Source organism: Lasioglossum baleicum, chromosome 3, assembly GCF_051020765.1.
Source record: "Lasioglossum baleicum chromosome 3, iyLasBale1, whole genome shotgun sequence".
In the NCBI taxonomy this organism is placed as follows: Eukaryota; Metazoa; Arthropoda; class Insecta; order Hymenoptera; family Halictidae; genus Lasioglossum; species Lasioglossum baleicum.
Genome location: NC_134931.1, coordinates 6,904,840 through 6,927,838, shown reverse-complemented (window position 1 = coordinate 6,927,838; position 22,999 = coordinate 6,904,840). Strand labels below are relative to the sequence as shown.

The 22,999-nt window shown below is 39.2% G+C and overlaps 1 protein-coding gene across 6 annotated transcripts in view; it reads right to left on the bottom strand.

Moving 5' to 3' along the window:
• The window catches only part of LOC143206983 (putative receptor-type tyrosine-protein phosphatase mosPTP-1), a 641,890-nt gene that overhangs the window by 382,805 nt on the left and 236,086 nt on the right, over positions 1-22,999 (bottom strand). For 5 of the 6 annotated variants that reach the window (XR_013008585.1, XR_013008586.1, XR_013008587.1 and 2 more), the window contains exon 3: positions 20,856-21,143. Coding sequence is in view for 1 of the 6 variants with exons in the window: in XM_076419923.1 (XP_076276038.1) it covers positions 20,856-21,143 (288 nt within the window). In the remaining 5 variants the exon portion in view is untranslated. Of the gene's footprint in view, positions 1-20,855; positions 21,144-22,999 lie in introns of those variants that run through there. The other variant, XR_013008589.1, reaches the window with a different exon arrangement.

Below are 22,999 nucleotides of genomic sequence, written 5' to 3'. Positions count from 1 at the left end.
AAATTGCAAATTGTATAAACATCCACAGTCTGCTAATTACAAGTAAACATAAATTATTTGTACGGAGTATATATAATAACACCACTAACTTGTTCTCAAGAAATCTCTACAAACTGGTGCTTAAGAATTTGAATGGATTTAGCTACAGCTGCTATGAAATTATTAAAACTGTTCGTCTAAAGAGAGAGAGAGAGAGGGAGAGACAGAGAGAGAGAAAGAGAGTTAAGAGCTCGACCGAATTCAAAATTTAATTAATTGTTTCCCCACTGCCTTAAAGAGATGGTGAACCGAAGCTTGCCTCAATGAACGGCTCGAAGGTAAGACGAAAATGTTTACAGAATCAGACCGTGACTTAGCTACGTCAACTAGATGCTCCCTACCATATACTTCCAGCAGGAGTTCGTCGGAAGTCCCCGTAGAGTTTTAATTACTTCGAACTTAAAGACCGTCTACTTGCGAACTATTGTACTTGGGTTCTTTATTTATACGTACGTTGGAGTAAACGCTCTCTGGAACACCATTTGTACAATTGCTTTATTGATGAAATCAAACGCGTAAATCTAAAACTTGCAGTAAACATTCACTTGGGTACATATTATATTTGGTAGCTGAACACAAATTCTTGACAGTCCAACAAGACTAATGTCTCAATGTTTCGATTAATCCGGAACCATTTCCCAGATTTATTGTATTGCCATGGACGACAGTATGTGTTGGACGGATAGAATAGTCCAGTTCTCTATTTTTTGCCCGTAGAAGATATAGTCGCCTTTGTAGAAGTAATAATGCGAAAGTCTAAATACACGGAAGATGCCTTGGCTAGGCTCCAGGCGGACAACGCGCAGTGACATGTCTCGGCTACGTTCATTCGGGTAATATTAAAGTTCCGTAATGCTGTTTCGGTCTGTCTTGCAAAACTTGTCCTCGGGATAACGCGGTGTATTTCATGATCCTAAAACACATGCGGTGGTTATGAAAGAGAAACTCCATAAACCGTGAAACAATCGTCATTCGTAGATTTCTAATTTAGCTCTTAGAAGGCAAACTCATTTTAAATAACAGCCTACAGAGTAGTTTACTACATTGCATTCTGTACATCGAATATAATCCTCTGCGATTTTCTAATAAATAAAATGCATTGTCTATAAATATTTAGTAACAATTATGAACGTTCATAAAAATAATTAAAATAATAATTACCTTCCCCAAAATAGACTAATTGGAAAATACATAAGCTCGATACGTCCTCTATACAATTCAATCTATAATCACAAACTATAATCATAAAGTTAGTACGATTTATTAAAAGGTCGATACAAATTTTGCATAAAATTTCAATTCAACAGTGAATAGAAAAACAAATTTGCATAAGACTTCTGCATTTTGAGGAGTAATAGTAGACTGCGATAAAGTATTAGCGGAAGCTGTCAATTAAGAATGGCGACTGATCAACCGATCGTTGTTATTTATATCGATTCAATAAACAAGATGGAAGTCTGAACAGCTTCATTCTCGCCGAGGCTGAAGTTTATTCGGTCGCGAGCGTGCAGACGACAGTTATACAGTCAAAATGGGATTCCCGGCTAGCGTCGGTTTCACCTACGCTGAAATTTCAGCTGGCTTCGGCCTCGCTATTCGTGATTCCATTTTCTTCGTTCTACCACCGGCTAGACGAATTCTGGGCGCACTTCAACCTCACGCTGCGAGAAACCTGCACGCACGTCTTTATGTATGTATGTGTGTCGCTATCGGTGTGCGAATACATTCGCGTTTGTACGACCCGGGAGTCCACGGTTGAGAGTGTACTGGCTGCTTCAAGGCAAGTGTCGCTTTAAGTGCTGAATCGCGGAGAAACCAGCGAAACACGTGAAAGCCTGTTACCTCGATCCCCCGTGTTGTGGAGTTTCGCGTAGAATTGCGAACGTATTACATACTATGTATTTCACTTTTTAAGATCGCTTCAGCGTCGATGCAAGGAAACGATGAATGAGGGGAACGTAATTCATACAGAACGCCTGTCGTTTAAACGGGTTTAAGAGGTACGGCGAAAACCAGCATTCAGTCAAGAAATAAACAAATAAACAAGGTTCAACGAGTCATTTGTATTACTCGATACTCTTCAACCTTTGCGCTATGATCTACTTTACGGTTACAGAGATTACGACTTCTAATGCCAATTTGATTTCATGGAATTTTTTAAACTACTAAGTGATAGTGTTGGGCAATAAATAAATCTATTTAAATAAATAATTATTTAAATAAATAAAAATTTAAATAACAAGTTATTTATTGTTTGAGCAGGTCTAAATGAATTATTTTAAAATAATAAAGTTAACTGTTATTTACGCATACAATTTCAATTATTATTTGTATTGACAAATAATAAATTAAATTTTATTTACTTTTAATTAATTTTTATTTTCGACCACTGGCGGTATACCTGAAAAGTTTGCTATAGCAGACAAAAACGCGCACGTGTTCATTGTATACAATACAAAATACAAGAAATAAGAGAACACCAAAAACTATTTATTTCATTTCCACCTCAATTCAAATAATAAGAAATAATAATTTATTAAAATCACACGTTTATTTATTATTTGAAATAAAATTTGTACAAAACTGCGGAGTGGCCACTCAAATATTTATAAATTCTGTTCGAAAACTTCATTAGAAGTTCATCATAATTCTAGGGTGTCATTGTATATTCCTTGTATTTTTGACAATGTTTAAAAGTGCAAATACAGCTTGAGAAATTGCAGACGGTAGTGCAGCGGCATGCGGCAGTCTATTAAGAGAAACAAGCAATTGATGCGAGAGGATACATTCACATGGGCCAACCTGTACATCGTTCCTATGAATTTCCTATCGCACACAGACGCGCGCTCCCGTCCTCGCATTACACACACACCCTAATGTCTGTCGTCATGCTAGCAGTAACATCCTTTTCAGGGTTGAATCCAATTGGTCCCTCGGGCTCTGCGCACAGATGCATTTTCGTGAGCTTCCATGCACCTAGACCACCGTATGAATCATTTCATGTGGCATATTTTTGAATCATATGTACTTTCAAGTGGTCGACTAATGCTCTACATCATTTTCTACACACACTGGTTATGTAGAAAAGTGACATTTTTATGTAAATACACATATATTCGATAAAACAGTTAGGTACATCAATATTTTTCTGTATCTAATTCTGTTACTGATACCGCAGAGGTACTTTTGTGTAAAATTATTAAATAAATTCGCTACTCTTTTTCGAAAATTTTAACAAGTGTACCGATGCAATTTTTATAAGAGATTTGAAAGAAGTTGCCTCGACTGTTCGATAGTTCCAATATTAATGCACACATCTCCAGAAATGTGTCTTGGATTGTTAGAGCGACCCTACACGTAGTACGCTGAATCTACATGAGAAAATTTACAAATAGCTCTTGCGATCTTTACTGCCTGCGGCTGGAAATGCTTGCGTGGCGCCGAATTATCGAAATTCGATAGCCGCGATCCTGTGGCCGTGAGATTTGCTACGATTGCGAACTGCCGCGATGCATGTTTGCACTTGCTTTATCGTCCTGGATGAATGATACCGGCTAACATAAGATGATCGTCGACTGCGAAGAATGAACCGATTCCGCGCTGACCAGATGCAATCGACTGTGGACTTGGAGAGTTTAATTTCCTCGAAGTCTCGGAGCTTCTCGCTAAATAATCAAGATCGACCAAATTTCTGCCGAGATGAAAATCGAAACTGAAAATCAACTCGCATCTGTAAGGAAGATTCGCGATTGTACGGAAGAAAATGCCGCATGTTTTTCTCACTAATTCTTCACACCGGACATCGGTAAAATTGCATTATCTTTTGAGCCTTCCGAATTTGTTTTCATGACTTTTTTCTGGTAAATAAGTAAATCCGATACTAGCGCGTTTACGAGCAAGGCACAAAAGTACTTAGAAGATACAGGTTGTGTTGTGGAGACTTAACCTAACTTAACGTACCCTAGGTTGAATCATAGAATCTTCTATCACACATTTAACTAAATCCTATACTCTAAAGCTCAATTAATACATAAACTCAAAATTTTGAAATTGTGACACATGCGGCGTTTTTCCTTACAAATACAGATACTATAAGTGTGATAAAATATATAGTGGAAAGCAGCAAACGCTGATTTCGATACTAATATCGTTTCCATACACTTCATCTATAGTTTCGCTAAAGTCGAAATACCAGTCGATTTGTTGAAACATAGACTGAAAGCAGTAGTGAATATAAAGTTTCGCAGTATAATTAACAGTTATTCGTTTCCAGAGTAAGGAATCTCTACAAAAGGGGATGAGAGTAAAGGTAAGTCGACTCTACTTGCGACAATAACGTTCGGTGTACAAGCAGTAGAGTGATCTCGAGGAAGAGAAATTTTATTTGCGTCGGTGCCGAGAGCCACTTCTACCTTCATTCATTGCAAACTAGTCGCCAGACTCACCTAACCCAGATCCTCTCCTACAAATATATCGAAACAATTTACGTGCGCTAAGATGTCTCGGAGAGTAACGGGAATGTTGATTCGAAAAACTGAAGAACCTTTATCGGGCGTGTTCCCTAATCTCCTGCATGAAAAGCTTCTATCGATCGTAATAATGAACGATAAAAATAGAACACAGAATACCTGGACGCGTTTTGAGGCACGCAGCTGCTCAGCCGTCGTTCACGTGATTAAAGTCTCGTTAATGTGCGACAGTAGATGAAGTCAACGATAATCCCTACCCCGAAGAGCTTACACATACGGTGTGCATGTCATTACCTCGATCGCCTAAAAGTCGATCGTTTTGATTACAATGTCACCGTGCAATTCCGCCCTAACGGGCCTCGGAAGCGTGTCAAGTGCAACTCGATTGGTTGACGGTCGCAAAGACCGCGATGACGAAGGAAAAAAGAAAGTGAAGAAAGGGATGGGGTCTCGGAAAAAGCCTTTTCTGGCAAGATACAAAGAGACATTTTATTTGCCTCGACGCGGAAGGATGCAATCTCTCTTTCTCGTCATGGCGTCCGTGTCCTGTCGTCGACTGCCTCCTCGAAAAGTTTCCCTTTTCTCTGTAGACCGCAACGCGGTTCCACTTCGAGACCGACTCGCAGAATCCATCCCATCTTTTCATTCTTCCGTTTACACCGATCAGATTCTCCGCCTCCTTTCTGGGATACACGATCCTGAGGTATTCCCGAATGATTTCTTTGCTTAGTCTCTAATCACATCACTGCGATTCTCAAACTGGAACCAACGCGACAAGGAAGAACTCGCGAACTAATTGTTTGCGTACCCACTACCTAACCCTTCGTCTACTGTTTGATCCTATTAGCGCAGATACGGAATCCTTCTCTTCACGTTACCGTATCGATATACGATCCTTAGAGCAATGTCTGCAAACGAGGTCTCACGTTTCACTCGAATCCACGCGGACGGATCTCTACATTGCAACTAAGAACCCACGTTATCGATATTCTGCCCAATTTTCATCATACAGTGAACCGAATCAATATTCGGACGCTTTAACTGAGACGATAACTTTTTGAATATTGTACTATACGATTTGAACTTTTTTCGGAAGCTAGAGCAATTAGTTTACTACAGGATGTGAAAAGAAATTTTTTCAAAAATTGCAGTTGATCGGAATTGTAGAAAAATACTAAAAGTTGCATTTTACAACTATTTTACGCCTGCCTATATTGAAATTTAAAAAAATACGTTTTGTAGATCTGTGTCAATTAAAAATATTTTGAAAATTTCTTCAAAATCGGTTGATGCGGGAAAACGCGACAGACATTAAAAGATGTAAGAATTCTTAGATTTATTGCAGTTAGACGCCGAAAATCGTGAAAATTTTTACCATCTTTACACGTTTATAGCTCATTGCAACGCCGATCGATTTTAACGAAATTTTCAGAATATGTTTAATTCGCACAGATCTAAAAAACATATTTTTTAACTTTTAGTATTTTTTCTACAATTCCGATCTATTGCATTTTTTGAAAAAATTCTTTTCACATCCTGTAGTAAACTAATTGCTCTAGCTTCCGAAAAAGTTCAAATCGTATAGTACGTACTTTAATATTGTATACAATATTAAAAAAGTTATCGTCTTTTTTAGAGCGTCCGAATATTAATTCGGGTCACTGTATTGTGTCTCTGTTGCGGTTCGGTCCTCTGCCGTTCGTCATTTAAAGTAACATTGTTTACATTTGCATTTGCAATTTTAGTACTAAATTTAATGCAACGAACCCGAGAGGTAACTATCACACAGAGTACTTCAAATAATTTTAATTTCGTCAATTTTTTCAAATGCCCATCTTTTTAGAAATATGTCCATAAAGGGAACACTTAGAGCTATATCCTCATTTTTCTCAAATTATTGAAAAGTTCCCTACTATGAAAACATTGCATTTGAAACTTTCTTCTGCACCTCTGTAAAATTAACAATTCTTAAGATTTGAGATTCGTTCATAGAAATCCGAAACAGTCCTCCAAAAAGTGTCCGATTACGCGTGGAACGAACCTTATGTTAAATCCTGTTAAATAAATTTTTATGATTTTGTGAGACTTTGCAGGATTGCTGGCATGGCACTCAACGTGTTAACTGACCTAAATATTCAGTAATTTCTTAAATACAAACAAATTTAATGCAAGCATTCTTTCAGATAGCACCGCAACTTTGAATGGTGCTCTTCAGTCATCCTCCAAGACCGGAGCTTTAGATGTCGCCGGAGCGCTCGTGTAAAAAAGAATTTGCATCAACATTCAGGCATCACAGGGTGCGCAGAATCTAGAGTTACATTCGTTCTCTCTCTCTCTCTCTCTCTCTCTCTCTCTCTCTCTCTTTCTCTTTCTCTTTCTCTTTCTCTTTCTCTTTAACACATTTAATCCACCCACCCGCTCATTAAACGGTTCACGAAATCGCCCGACGCTTTTCACGCATTGGTAAGAGGGGTGCGAACTTCACGAATGATCGGCGAACCGTTTTCGCGGAAGAAAGACAGCAAAGATATCCGGAGCACTCGTGGATATCCATCCTTCCCGGAATCTTGTCGCGAATGCGCGAAGCAAAGCGGCGGACACGGGGCCGGAATTATCATACCGGCGCGGCGGTTTACTGCATCAGAATCCGGTATTCGCCGTCCCGCGCCATGAATAAGCGTGGAGTCGTTTAACAGCGAGAGCCGGTTCCTCGGGTTTTTCTTCAACTCTCGTGGCGAAATCATTTCATTCATATGCATGACGGAATATGCAAGGAGTGGCGACGAGAGTAATAGAGACAGACGGCTGAAAACAAAGGACAAAGAGAGGGGGCGACCGGGTGCGGGGAAAGAAGCGCCGCGAAATCTCGGCAACCCTAACGAGCCACGATTATTCCCCGGATAACGACCACCTTTGCATGCCGAACGGGCCAACAGTATTGTTTGTATCAATCTGCACTGTCACCTATTCTAACACACCGCCTGCGACAACCGCTTTGCTCAAGTGAATCTGCAATTTTTTTTAACACTGTAGACGGAACCTGAACGCTGAACGTGCGCGTGCATTCATTGGGGACAAAGAATTGCGAATGACAAGATACAGTCAACCGAAATAATATTCAGACACTCTTAAAAGGACGATAACTTTTTTAACGCTTTACAATCGGAACAATTTTACATGAAAATGACTTCCGACCTAGAATAATACCATTGCATATGATCTTTTTTTCATTTTATGGACATAAAATTGATATAATACGATATTTAATTGTGTAGTAATTGATTAGATATCAACATATTTAAGAATGTGAACAATATTGTGAATAATGGTACAGCAATTTTTAGTGGTGCCTCTCTCTGAGTCACCCGTCGATTGCTAAGTGTAATATTAACGTCTTTGTAATATTAAAGTCTAATATTGAAAGTCTAATCTAATATTGAATTGATTTGTATTTTTTTTTAGAAGTTGGAACGATTAACGCTAGATGACGTACAAAGGAAATTTTGGAAAAATTACAATTGGTCGGAATTGCTGAAAAATGCTAAAAGTCGCTTCTCACAACTTTTTTATGTACTTTCATATTGAAAATTTTTGAAATAGGTTAATAAGGTAAGCAGGTGAAACTAGGTAAAAGGTAAAAAATTTAGTGAATAAATGCTTCTAGTTGTTACAAAAAGAGTCAAGATGTTTGGTCCAACTTTAAAGAAGTTATTGTGATTCAAAGGACGTTCGAAAACTTTAGTGGGCCACTGTATATGCTAAGAACTGATCTAAAGGGAAGATAGCTGTCAAGGGTCGGATGATCTCGTTTGTTCCTTTGGCTCACCGCTGACAAAAAGATGGTGACGTGACGAGGCAACACGTTTGTAGAGCAGCTCCTCTTTTTAGCATTAGTAGGTTAGAGGTCTCAAAAGCGAGAGCCGCCGATCGACATTGTTGGGGCATCAACCGATACCGCCTCTGTGTCGTCCTCAGTGAACTGTTAGAAGGGTTTCTTACCTTTTAAACAAATATCGCCGATGACACAGACGATATCGACCGTTGGTGTCACAACAAGGTCGATAAACGGCTAAAGCATTCGAGATTTCAACGTCGAGAGAGAGAGTTGTCAGTGTTTATAAATAACGTGGTAAGATGTCTAACTTTCTGTGTTTACAGCATTTTTGGAGATAACAAGACTTCCGATCGACGATGAGAATGAACTGAATACAAATCATTATTGTATAAAATTGATCGATAAAAAGTTGGCAGACAATAGATTAATTTGAATAGAATAATATTGAATAAAAAATAATGCAGATTGTATTAAAAATTATGAACCCATCGAAAACAATGTTTGGAATGAAAAATGTTTTATTCGAGGCTTTATTTTCATAATAATCAAATTCGAAAATTCGTCAGGACTGTGTGCATTCGCACGTACAAGAAGTAGAGCCGATCAGCCATTAACAGACACGTCGACCAATCCGCATTGAATAGCGCGCGCTCTCAATCCATTTCCAAATTCCATTTCCCTGAAAACGAAATTCTATTCGAAATTTTTCAACGCTTTTTAGGGCGACAGCAATACTTCATAAAAAGATACAAAAGAGTTCGGCGTGACCAGGTATTCATTTAAAAATGGATTAATCCAATGTAGAATTGTTAACTTACGCAAGTGGTTCTAATAATGTAATCAACTTCTGTACGATTAACACTTATGAGCAATTGTGTGGTACTCGATGTGTTCGAATATCTCTTGAAAAGTGAGCACTGAAAGGCATTGCCCCTTTCATAATACTTCTTTCCTACAGAAATCGAACGCGAGCACTGCGCGCTGGGATACGCAATGAACGAAAGAGACCTTGAAAATAAGCAAAAGTCATTCGTTCTATTTTTTCCGGAAAGCGGGTCGATGGGAAAAATAGATCGTTTCAGCCGAGAACCGAGGAACCCCTCGATAACTTCATTACGGTGACGTTTTCGACCGTCAAATTCGATATTCCGCCGATGCCTCGCTCCTTTATCACACTCTCAATCACGAGGCCGATTCTCGGGCGGGCGTGATTTACGAGCACCGCGCATCGATACCGTCGTTTCGGTTGATTTAATGGAATTCTCATCGTCGCGGCGTGCAGCTCGGAAAAAAGCGCAACGAGAGACCGGAGACCGAGAGAGAGAGCACATGGGTAAAACGGCGGATAGAAAGCCGTGGATGGAAAATAGAGAAAGAGAGAGAGAGAGAGATAGAGAGAGAAAGGGTGTGAGGGTGTGAGAGGTCGAATTTCAAACCGCGAGGATACATGGTACGCGACCGACGATGCTCCTTGTCCGAGGCCCGTTTTTCTCCCATTGTCGTACATCGTTGCTGCCACTGTTGGGAGTCGTAAACGTAGAAACAAAGTGCATCGAATCGGGTCGCGCGTACGCGGGGCCGTAAAAAGCGATAAATAGGGAAGAGAACAGGCGTGCCACTTTCAGTCGAGTTCCATCCTCAGTTGTACGTGACGGTGCTTCGGTGACACTCGCAAAGTCCAAGAATTTTTTACTTCCCCGTTGTCCTTTTACTGGTTCAGTTCGACTTGGCATTTAACCTTCACTCTGTATATGGGGTGCAAGCGCACCCTAGGCTGATAAAAACGGAAATAAAAGATTAACGAATGGAAAATATTTTCTAGGAATGCTATCTGTGATATGTTTCACGTATGATTCGAACAAGTTTCGAATTTCAAATTTCAAATCTGCTCACGTGTCATTGTATGTACATGTATTCTATGTATTTCGTATACATGCAAGCACTTTTAAACATTTGTTCAATCCTCATTCAATTCTGAATAAAAATTTTATTTGATGTTTTACCACTGTGTCAACAAATACAACTTTTCAAAAATATTTTGACAGCTAGTAATCCAGTCTTTTTCAAATAACGTTTGAAAAATAAGTCGTTTGTACACATCTGAAAAAGGTGATACCATTTTAAAGCATGCGCGGAGACATTTTTCGACAGACTGTATCTTTGCGTAGATAAACGATCTTGCATTCTCCTGGCCTGGACGTCTGCTGTAATCGAATTTCAGACCTCACTTAAGCGGGTATTGCTGTTACAGATTTTCGTTCGGACAAAACTTAGTAAACTTCAAAGTGCCGTCGTGGATTCGTGGGGACCGCTATTGTCTGCTTTAAGAAGAGAAACGAAATCGGATGAGCTTTCAACCCTCGTTGCTCAGAGGTTGCTCGTCAACAACTCGAAGGGCGTGCGTCTGTCTCCCAAAGCATCGACAAAAGGCGAAAACATTTATTCAATTCCGACGCAAGACCACGTTCGCCTGGCCCTTTGAAGATTAACGAGACCCTGGCATATAAGACCCCTTCCATATTCTATCGGACTTCCTTTCTTTTCTGGCGCTGCTCGTGCTGCGAGACCACGTCCGACCGAATTCGAGTTATTCTCCTGGAAAACGTAATTATCTTTCCTGTCGATGAGGGCACCGTGCTATTCAGAGAAATAAAAGCTGAGAGGAAGGGGGGAAATATTAGGTGCTTGAATAAGTTTCTGCGGTTCTTTTGGTAAATAAAAGACCTTTGTTTAGCCACAATCTGTTCCTACTTTTCTAAAAAAAAAATGGAATATGTGTCATCTAGGCTGTATATTTAGCTCCACAATACGTTCTTCAGGGAAAAAATTGAATCATTTACTATTTTAACATACGATGATTTACATGAAACGTAGAGGCTTTACTGTGTTTCTTCACAATGCAACGTTGTAGCATAATTTGTTGATTTAGAGTGTGAAGCAAAATGGTTGAAATAGAATATTAGGATGTTTTATGCGACTATTTCTGAGGAATGAATGTTGAAGGTTTTGTTTTGCAATATGATCGCGCATTTATCGTCTGTATCATAATGGGAACCATCAGTGTATATTTTGAAAGCAAACGTGTTTTCCTCGCTCCTTTTTCTTCTCTTTGACGCGAACGGCATTCTCGTCGTTAATTTTTGCGGGAAACGAATCGCGAGGACCAACAACGGCAACCAAACTCCTCGTTCCCATTGTCGGTTGCGCGTGATGTTTGTGTTTTTGCTGGCTGAGGAAGGGTTGCATCGTCCGGATCGATCAGGAATGAAAATAGCACGGTGTTATCATTGTTTCAGTATTTATGAACGGGAATTTCTTGCTGGCTGGAAGTTAGATTGGATCTTTTCGATGTACATTGGAAAGTATCGGCAGCGCTTGGTTATGTAAACACAAGAAGTTATCTAGATATTCGGTTCTCTTAGCAAGTAGATGAATAGTTTAGTGGCCGCCACCAGTTTCCGTAACGTGGCCACGAAATCGGGTAGCATGGACAAAAAGATAAGGAAATGTCATTTTTTAGCGTTTACAAATGATTCCACACTGTCCAGTCGTTGAAAACGCGTTAAGAAAAATCTTTTACAATTATTTTCACCTTCAATTATCTTCGAATTCAAATGCTTCGTCATGTGGTATTTTACAATAATTATGTAATATTATTGCTTTCTTAGGAACCACGCAGTTTTTATCAGCGTCTGTTATTAGACAATTGCATGTTCCAAATAAAAAAGTTAACTCATTGGGACCTATCGTATCATAACACACGATACAGCTCATTAAATAAAACGATAAAGAGACAAATTCATTTTATTTTTACTATGCTGTTTTAAATCGTAGTACACGATATAATATTTAGAGCTCGTGACTTTTTTTGACTAGATAGTTTTGGTATTTCATAAAGGTAGTACGTCGCATTTAGTAAAACATTTCAATACCGAAAGTGAGAAATAAAGAGTAGCGAAAATACTGCTTTTTTGCATAATGCATAAGAAATCATGATCAGTCCTAACCAAGACCTTTCTCAAATAAACCTCATTATCACATGTTCCACGTACACCAAGCGACCGAATGACGATGAAATGAATAATAGGGCAAAAGAAACACATTATGCGCGAAGGAATATCAAACCAGAGAAATCCCTACTGTCTACCATAATCACGGTTTGATTTAATTCCGCGGGAATCTGCTTGAGGGATCATAGGGGAGCACGTTTCGTTTTACATCGCTTCAAAGTTCTGATTCCTCACCGGCACTTTCCAAATGATTGTCCTACTAATCGAACCAGGTTATCCCGAACGAGTGAGATAAAGAGAAAGCGAGAGATAATGGGACAGATGTGGAGACCCGTTCAGCGCGCGTTAAACTTAATCACTCGGCCGTGATTAGAGGATTCTTCGAAAAAACGCGCGCGCAAAATCGTCGGATTTACTTGTCGGGATTCCGAAGAGACAGGGAAATTGAACGAAAATCTATGTCGCGTGAAAAATACGCGCGCGAACTTCGGGCAAAAACCTGAGTCCGGGGGTGGTTTCCCGGTGAATAGCGTACTCCATGCGAAGCGAAATCTTACGCTCGCCATAGATTCGAGAAATATTCATTTTAATGGTTGATATAACGCGGATATTGGTTACCGCTGAAACACTACGTGACCAGAATTCCAGACGTTATCAAACGCCACACGGAATACACAATATAAGAAACGGTCTGCGTCTCGCCATTCGAAACTAGGATCGCGTGAACACGAACGACTCCCATGAATTCCCTCGATGACCTCACCTTTGAAGTGTAGGAAGCACTGACCGATTAACCCGTCCAATGCAACATCTACGACCATGTTCTTCAAGCAGAATGTGGATCATAACCATGTATTGTTTTTCTGAAAATCTGTGATACAATGCCGGGGTATGGTATCACATTCGAATGGAACTCGTGACAGTGGATCAATCGCAGAGCAGAGAACGTCACAGACACGATTTTTAGTAGAAAAGTTTCTGCGTTGTATTTTCTAAATTATCTTAATCTTCTGCGAACAGGATGAACTCGTGATTGAATACGTATCCTACTCATAAAACGTTCTTAATACATACGAATCAGTAGGTTATTAGATTTGTTATAAAAAATGTATTCTAACGAATTAATTTCTGTACTCATTTTGTCACACATACACAGATACGATTTGAAATAATGGTAATCGTTCTAAATGTTTCATTAAAATGTTTGCACGCTTGTCTGCCTAATTCTCTTGTTCTTTTAAACAATGTTGGAAAAGGCGTGCAATCATTATTACAAGTGGGATTACTGTTTCCACATGAAAAACCGTGCCAACTATTTCTAGACTTTTCGCTTTATTAAAGAAATACGCGCTTGCGTTTCAGTCGAGTGAAAAATGCTTGTGTAAGAGAAATTTTAGGTAGTATTTTCAAGTGATTTTCACATGTAGGTTTCCAAGGAATATCGTTAAGTTGACGTTGTCTTGTTCCAGGCAGAATCGTTACTAGCAAAGGGACGCTATCCATATTTTCTTTCAATGGAACCGTGAAGATCTTTTTCTTTTAAAATTTTTCTGAATCAAATTTCCTTGCGTACTTTATTTTATACTTGCGATATTTTATTTTTCAAACCTTAAGAAATTCATCCGAAGAATGCTATCTGAAGTATTAAAAATTTTAAATGATGTCTTCCAAAGTGTAGTCATTCAAAATTGTAAAGACTTATATTAGAGTTTGTATTTATTATACACATGTACATATATATTCTCAAATAGCTAAATATCGACAAAATGTAAATATAATTTTATTTCGGTTTAAATGAAATTAATGACACACACATTTAGTAGATTATGCTCGAAATCTTCATCGCAAATCTGAGTGGATATAATACAGAGCAGTGGGTTAATCCAGAGCATTAATGATTAAACAACAGATCACATCGCTAATCACCTACACGTCGATACAACATTAAATCTCAACAAAACACAAAATAGTTCAAATGAAATAAACTGTAAGAGTTACTGAGCGGTATGTCACCCCCACAAATGCATAACAAACATTTCTCATGGCGTTGGGCCAGACGAAATATAAGTAGAAATGTTCGGGAAAACGGATCAGAGATGAAAGACGTTTGAAGTGAATCGATTGGACGAAGTTTTCTGTTACCACGGACTCAGCCGTTCCTAATCGTCCACGAAACCGTCGTTTGTTACTCGCATTCGACCGATAGAACGAGAGAGAGAATCCCGGAGAAAATATTAAATTTATTTTTAGGAAGCAGTTCGTTTCAGCCGCGGGAAACTTCTTATTCAAATTGAGTCGCGGATCGTGCATTGAATGCAAATGACCGGCGACACAACGCGATAGGGGGTTCGGTTCCTCTCTGTCTCTGTCTTTCTTTGGCAAGCATTAATGCGCTCACTTGCTCTCTCGCACGTATGCACACACACAAACATATACCCGACAGAAAAGCGAAAAGAACGAGGGAGAAAGACGAATATAGTATGGAGGCAGAGGGAGTAAGAGAGAGCGGAACTTCGGGGCAAGTTACGGGGGTGAAGTTTTAACGAGAACTCCCAGGATTCTGGCGCCTATGGGACGCTCGGAAAAGTTAGCTTTTGACGCGGCGGCGGGTTGCACGTGACGAATTCAAATCAGCCGTAAATACTTAGAACAAACAAAAGCCCGGTGAGAGGGAACAGAGAAACTCGGCTGTAAAGTAAAGCATTAGAGTACCAAGGGACAACGTGCTAGTTACCAAGGGCCGATCCCTTTCTAGCTGATGTCGCGTTCTCTTCTCTTCTCTTCCCTTCTCTTCTCTCTCTCTCTCTCCCACTCTTTCTCTCTCATTCGCAGCTCGAAGTTCGATCCTCGCCAGCTAGTACAAACTCGCGCAACTTTTATGGTGAACCGGTTCGATGAACACAAATTGCGGAAGCTTGCCGAATGGGCGAGCGGACGGCCATTACGCATGGCTTCGATGAAATGGATCGGCTAATTTTTCTTCGGCTTAAACTTGGGAACAACGAACGCCGAGACATTAACCTTCCACACTATCCGTTCCTCAGGTGATAATTTATTTGTCTTGAAGATCGAGTAGATGACGGAGCCACTGTGATATTGAAACTTCGATCGATCGATTCTTTTTATTATTGATTTTGGAAGCCCTATTCTTTCCCTAATTTTTTTGTTATGGGATATAGGACTGAACGCAATTAAAACATAGGACATCTATTACCTACCTTAAAACTGTTTGTCTTGAAACTAGTTTTTTAACCCTGCAGTATTATAATTAGATATAAATAATTCTTATGAATATAATTACTCTTATTGTTTGACCCTCCGACGGCTGTGCCTGGGTCTATTTTGACCCGGAACATCCAAATTGTCATTTAAGTACTCAATTTGCAGCAATTAAACTAAATGAATAGCTGTTGCATTGAGGATATCGGAAAGACTAATGTGTCTACACGAAATATCATGAAAAGTAAATTTTCAAAACTTATTAATTAGAGTTGGGAACCGTCCTAAGCATTTTCAATTATAATAAAAACCTCCGTTATCCGAGGTTTTACAATTCATGAAAAAATGTTTGATTAAATAAATACGTTTTGATTTCTTATGTTTTCTAGGACATCACTTTTTCGAGATAAATTTATAAACCTTATAAAAATGCAGAATACACGAATGAAGTAGTTTCATTTGGTATTGAGGTAAATGGGGTAAATGGCGCTCCTGCGAACGTACCTGGTGCCCTATACTGCTGAGAATGCGTTGTCCACTGGATCCTTTAAAACGCGTACGATTAGAGAGAGAAAGAGAGAGAGAGAGAGAGAGATTTAGTTTTGTCGCGCGGTGGCTCAAAGCAGAGAACACAGTCAATGCTTACAACTTGCAACAAATTCCCTGCGGTCCTCGGTCTCCGTTGCACTCCGGTGGCCAGCTGAAAGCAATGTAAGTGCACCGGAAAAGTTTGCTTCATTTTTAACAGCGAACGACGAACAGAAGAAACGCATCCGAACTTCAACGTCTCCGACACCGAACACCGAGCCGACCGACGAGAAAAGTGTATCCTGGTGGGAAGTTGCACGTTTGCTCGAGATGATCTTTGTCGTTTCGAACATTTCTCATCAAGTAGTTATAATGGAAATCGATCGGCGAAATCCGTTGCATGCGGTTATGATTAACACGCTTGCGGCCGTATTGCCTCGGACGAAAAAGAACTTCAGAGTTTCGTCTCCGATTGAAAACTAAAGGAACAAGATAAATCCAACTTTTATGAAAGTGAAATAAATACACCTGAAACCTTCATCTGCAATTTGGTGAAATTACTTTTTTAACCGACTTTGAAAAAGGAGGAGGTTACTCCATTCAATCTGTATGTGCCTTTTTTTCGCTTTTTTTCTATGTTGTTCACCGATTACGCCGAGATGGATGGACCAATCGGAACGAAACCTTTTGTATCTTGTAGAGTATGTCCTCGGGGTGGTCCCGTAAAAATTCTTCTACATGCTTTCACATATTAATGTATCTTCTCTTCCCACATACTGATTTCCAAGTCCACCATATTCCAATGAAATCATAATCAGCAACACCTGTCATTTGGAAAATTTTCAATTTTGCACCGCCTCACAAAAGATTGTATTGTATTTCAGTTCGTGTGTATTCACATAAATTAAATGGAAATTATTTTATACTTTTTAGTGCGTTTTTTCAAAGTCGGTTTAATTTTTTTTATAAAATTTCCTAACTAATTAGCTTTCATGTGATTCCCCCTGTTTTTCCAACTTAACTGTATTCGAGGGGTGACTCCGAGAGGCACCATTAAAAATTGCTGTACCATTATTCACAATATTGTTTACATTATTAAGTATGTTGGTATCTAATCAATTACTACACATTTAAGTATTGTATGAGCTTTATATCAATTTCATATTCATAAAATGAAAAAAATCATATACAATGGAATTGTTCTAGGTCGGAAGAAATGTTTAATTTTCAAGTTAAAACAGCTGCGACTGCAAAGGGTTCATTTGTTCTTTGGTGCCAAATTATTACAGTATGTTAGCAAAATAAATACATAATCGACTTCAGGAAGATCTCTTCTGAAAATGGAAAACTAAAGCAAAAATAAAAATGATTATCAATTATTCTGACAACAGAAAAACGTTACAGGAAAGGTAGTTAACGAAACAAAGTGGCAGACGATGTCCTCTTACCCATTTCAAAATAATGTTTAAATAATAAACATAAAACGCCGCAGCTTCTGTTATCTTTCACTTCAAACATTTGTGTAGATTTTGTCTTTGTGCAGTTACCGGGAGTGATAAAACATTTCGGAGTGGCAGTCTATGTTTTATGTGTAGCGATAAAGTGTATACATATGAGGGAAGCATTCCCAGTGGCCAAAAATTTAATAACACCGTATTGTTTAAACAGCATATCCGAAATTTGTGACAGTTTGACTGACATCTGGACAGAATCGGGGTGCGCGTGTGAATTTAAAATTGTGTATGGAGAGAAGTTATCAGGCAAAGCGGTATAGAATTTTTCATCAATTTCTTGCGGTTCAACATAACACCTGCTATAATTCATCATATTGGAATTTAATTGCTATTGATTTCATTGCTCATTGAAAAACTGAGGTTTAATTGTCTGCAACTCGTAACAACGATTTCGATGCAATTCCCAACATATATTAACTCATCTCAATCTACGAGACATATTAATTAAACTTTGGAATTTGTTCAAAATTTTCTTTACATGATAAATTTTTTGTAAATTGATTCTTATTGCTTTTCAAGAAAAGGTCGTTTTTAGTTAAACTTTTCGAAAGTTATTCTGGTCTAAATGGTACTCGGTGATGATATATGTGTCACTGTATGTAGTAATTCAAAGTTGCACGATTATGTGTGAATCTAGATTGAAGCGAATAGGCGCACAGTTGTCGAACGTCAACGACTCGATCGAGAAACCTGAAACGTCGACGCTTGACCATCGTGCGACCGACGTAAACTACTTCGGCATTAGGCAGGCGAAATTTAGCCCCTCGCGGATCGCAAGTTTATCCAATATCGTTGAAGCGGCGAGGGATCGAAGTTGCGAACAGCTCAGTTGCCACATGGTTGGACCATGCTATAGGAAGACTCGGAAATTGCCTTCGTTAGTTGTGCGAGTACTCTTCGGAGCCCTATTTAAAATAATAAGACGGGGAAAATTCTTCGCATGACTCCTTTCAATCGCCTGCATAATCAGGTCTCAATATGTCATACATAATCCCGTGAGTCACATCATTTCTTTTCCTCACACAGAGCTCTACAAAACTCTTACAATTAGGTATAATCTTCGCTCTTATTCTATGACGTTACATAACACAAAATAATAGAGTTTCTTAAATCAATTATACGAAACACAAGTTAAATAAAAATGTATTTCTTCTTTTAGGAACTGTAATCATTTGAAGCGAAAATGTAACAATATTTTTACATTCTTATAATGTCTTTCTTCAGGTTCATACATATGTCATCTAGCCATTTTTATTATAATTGATTTATTGCAATATTTTGTACAACTTTATATCACACAGATATGAATATTCGTTAAACCCACATGTAACGATTTTATAAATGAAGTAAAACGTCACGCCACATAAAAATTAAAATGAGTATAATTAAATTAAGTGAATAAAAATAGAAATCTCACGAATTTTCATTTTCTTGGCAAGTAAATTTAAAATATGATAAAAATTCGCGAACTTGCGGTATATCTACCTAAAATACATATACCAGCTTATTATAGTAGCTTCAGTGCAATATTTCCGAGAGCGGTTCCCGGTCGGTCGATGGACCCGATGAGCGCAACCGGAACCAGAAAATATGTAGAACATTTTTGCCGTTCAATAATTAATTTAGAATTAATTATGGCGCCATTAATGTATAACGAATATACCTCTACCGTTTTACGTTCATTGAAAGAGTTATGGATCGTCAGGTTGGAAACGCAAATACATCTAACCTCTTTAGGCAGTTGGAGCCGTGCCAACTGGGGCGGGGTTAATTTTTAATTCCCCCGCGATGTCGACCCGACTCGGACAACCCCGTCGAGAAATCACGAGGTGCGTCCATATTGACCATCATTATTTTTACGTGATTATTTTATCGTACCAATTCGGCCAATTATCCATAATTTCCATTTGAATCGCACCGGTCGTCTCATGGGGGAAATGACGTTACGTGACAGTCCCAATCCCGAGGAATCGCAGACCGACCCCTTTCGTTATTGTATAATAATTATGCTACTCCACAAGCAGGAATCATTGTTTACGTCCTGCTTTTATGCCCCCGCAAAAATATTTCCACGAAAAACTTTCAAGTGATACTTCATCCAGTTTCACTTTAATTTAACAAATTGTGGTATCTTCGTACTTCCATGGTATAAACGAATATGCATAATTGTACCCCAATTAGAGTGAAAATAAATATTTTGCGGTGTCTAAAAAAGGATAGTAGGCGAATTTCCAACGAGAAAGTGGTAAAGGGTAAACCATTATGCATTATATTTAATTGCTTCTGTTTAGATACATATTTATTCGAATTATTATATTTTCTGAGTAATTAAAGTATTATACTTTTATGAGTAAAATGAGACCAACCGCGATACCATTTGAATCGTCTTTACTTGCTTAATTAACGTTTCGGTAGAACCTTGTCTATAAAATTTTCGTCTTGGGTTGTATTGTGTCCTCACGTATGAAATTCGGTGACTCAACGTTTCCACGTGGCACAGAATAATTGGATTCCAGTAGTTCAGTTATAGCAATTTATTCTCACACATTGTATGTGACCAGAATCTATGCGTCCTTTAGCATTGATCCAAGCACGTCATAAACATTTGTAGATAGCGGCGGGGGTGACCGTCCATCGACGACAATGTGAACGCCGATTCTAAAACTATTGTACAGTAGGTATTGTACACCTTGTTTATCTGAATCGATCATATCTGAATACGTGTTTACATTAAACAGTACAACCGAATGGAATCGACATACAACACGATTGATTGCACAAATCAGTAAAGATTTTATCCAACATTGTAACTTCGTAACTGTTCTATTATAGGAACACGCATGTTGTACCAATTTGTTCGAAAATCGAGGTTGTACTGTATTCTGTATTAAACAAGTAGATATGTTTTTATTTCCCTCGAATTAATTTATAATACTTAATGAGGCCCTTGGTGGTAAAAGAGTTTGACATGTCTGCCTTATAATAATGATCAAATTGCATTTATTTAGATTTCGTACCAGTTTTGTTTAAATATGTACTTCAATAGAGAAGTTCAATAAAAAAATTTCACATAAAAAGTGTTAGACATGTTAAACTGTTCTAGTGTTAACAGTGTCCGAATATTACTGTGGTTCACTGTAAGTGACATTTCGGTCTGAAAGTTTTCACGTATGTACATATATCGAGACATGACTGTCGGGGTTCCATAGAATCAAAGGATCACTGGTCGAAGATTACATACCTTGCACGAGGAGCTTGATGATCCGCGCCGGCTTACGATTGTTGACAAAACAACCGTAATCTCCAGTATCTTCCTTGCTGACCGGATGAAAGGTTAGCGCGTAATTGCTGGCCGCGGAGACTCTGCTCTGATGGTCCCACATAGTGGTGGCGCTGTTACTCCACTCGAGTATACGTTTGCCGTTCGCCTGCCATTCGAGCATCGATATCATCGAGCCGTTCGTCACCCCGGGACAAGGCAATGTGACGTTCTTGCCGGCGTCGACCACCATCTCCCTCACAGTAGGATCTGGAAACAAAGTCGGAGTGAGAAACGCACACCGCGTGCTAGCCGTTTCCATTCGTCACGTGGCGACCGTTATCGCGGAAATAAAAAAAAACCGTAGAGCGGGCTCTCGCCGTGGACACGGAGAATCCGCACGATCTGCCTGCGTCAGGACCATTCCGCTCCGGGGCTAGATAAAACGAGCTCCACGGTTTTCCGGTTGGTTCAACGATCCTCTTACGACCGCCACGTTACACCGTGTCCTGTCCCGTCCCGGCTTCGCGGGATTCGCGGAATCGGCTGGTTTATTGATTAACGGGCCCTCGTATCCGCGAACCTCGCTCGCTCCGCGACGTGTGATCGCGGAAATACGATATGGCAGTTTTCGCGATCTCCTCGGCGTCCGCCGGACATTTTCTAGTTCCCGTGTCACGATTCAACGGACATTTTGTTGGAGTCACCGTGCAACCAGGGACACTCGGGGTGATTAGATGCAATGGGTCGGATCAAACGACGATGACGGCAGTTTCTTGGGTTGCACCAGTTCTAGTGCGCTTCCACTCGGAGTCTCGCATTACGGGGTAATTTTGAATGAAACTCTCGAGGAAAGGGTGCTACGAGCAGGTCGTTGAACTAACTGCATTGTCAAGCATGACTTTCTGGAACGGCTTGTCGGCCTCGGCTAAGGACTACCAATTGCGATACCAATTTTCAGCTAGTTAAGAGAGACGGCGGAACATCGTAAACAAATTGCTCGAAGTTGCTCCTCATTTTTTGTTCACTAATCGGTATAATTACTGTAGATAGTAACGGCTAAAATTTATCAACTCGTGAAGAGTCTAACAACATGCAACTTGTACACGAAAGCGTGTGCATGTACATAAATTTTTGTATAATTATCTATTACAATTTTGTAAATATAGATGTGTTAATAATTTCATAGATCATTACTAGACTGCAGATCTTACTACGAAATAAAAAGACCAACTAGAAAACTCGTTCTTGTCTTAATAATTTTAATAGATTGAAATTAATATCATCTATTAACCATTGTCTTAAATGTGATCTACTCAATTTTATCAATACATACATAAAACCCCCAGATCCAAATAGCGTATATAAATAACAAGAAGCTAAGGAAATAATGAAACATTGGCGAACAGATAATCGTGTTGTTTACACTTGCTCGTGTTGCTTAACAATATTAAGCGTGCACATTACGAAAGCAACATAATATATAAAATACTGCCGAGTGTTAGTAATATCATAGTTGAATTAATGCGTCGAATTGGGGTTTCTTGTTTCGATGTTTCTAACATCACGGATGGTTTCTTGCCGACCCCGGGCAGCTCATTCTAGGTAAGCATCCTCCAAAACATGGATTCGGTTCAATTAACTGTTGCAACAACGACGAGGTGTCGGTCTATTATTTCTGTCGTGGTTTCTCGGGTTCGGGTCGCTGCCATTTTGATAAGAAACCTACAATTATTGAATCCCGTGCGCGCTTCTCATACTTCACAAGTTGTGGAACACCGATTTGAACGATCTGTCGGCAATACGATATTTTATCGAGCGAAACCATACGCGATTCGATACATTGTTGTGAAAAACGGCTTTGGAGAGCCTTCACGATCGTGGAGGTCCTTCTACAAACCGACCAATGAAATTCTAACATAGCCATCGATGCATCGAGCCATCGATGTTCGTTTTTTGACCAGTCAGTCGTCGAATGGATAGCGAAAGGTGGGATTCATACTGGTACAATAAGCAACAAGCTTTTTGTTTTTCTATGAACAATTTTCAAATGTTGCGCGCACACGTTTCACGACCGTCTGCTTCAAAAATAGACTCAAACTGTGTTTGCAATTTTGATCCATAAA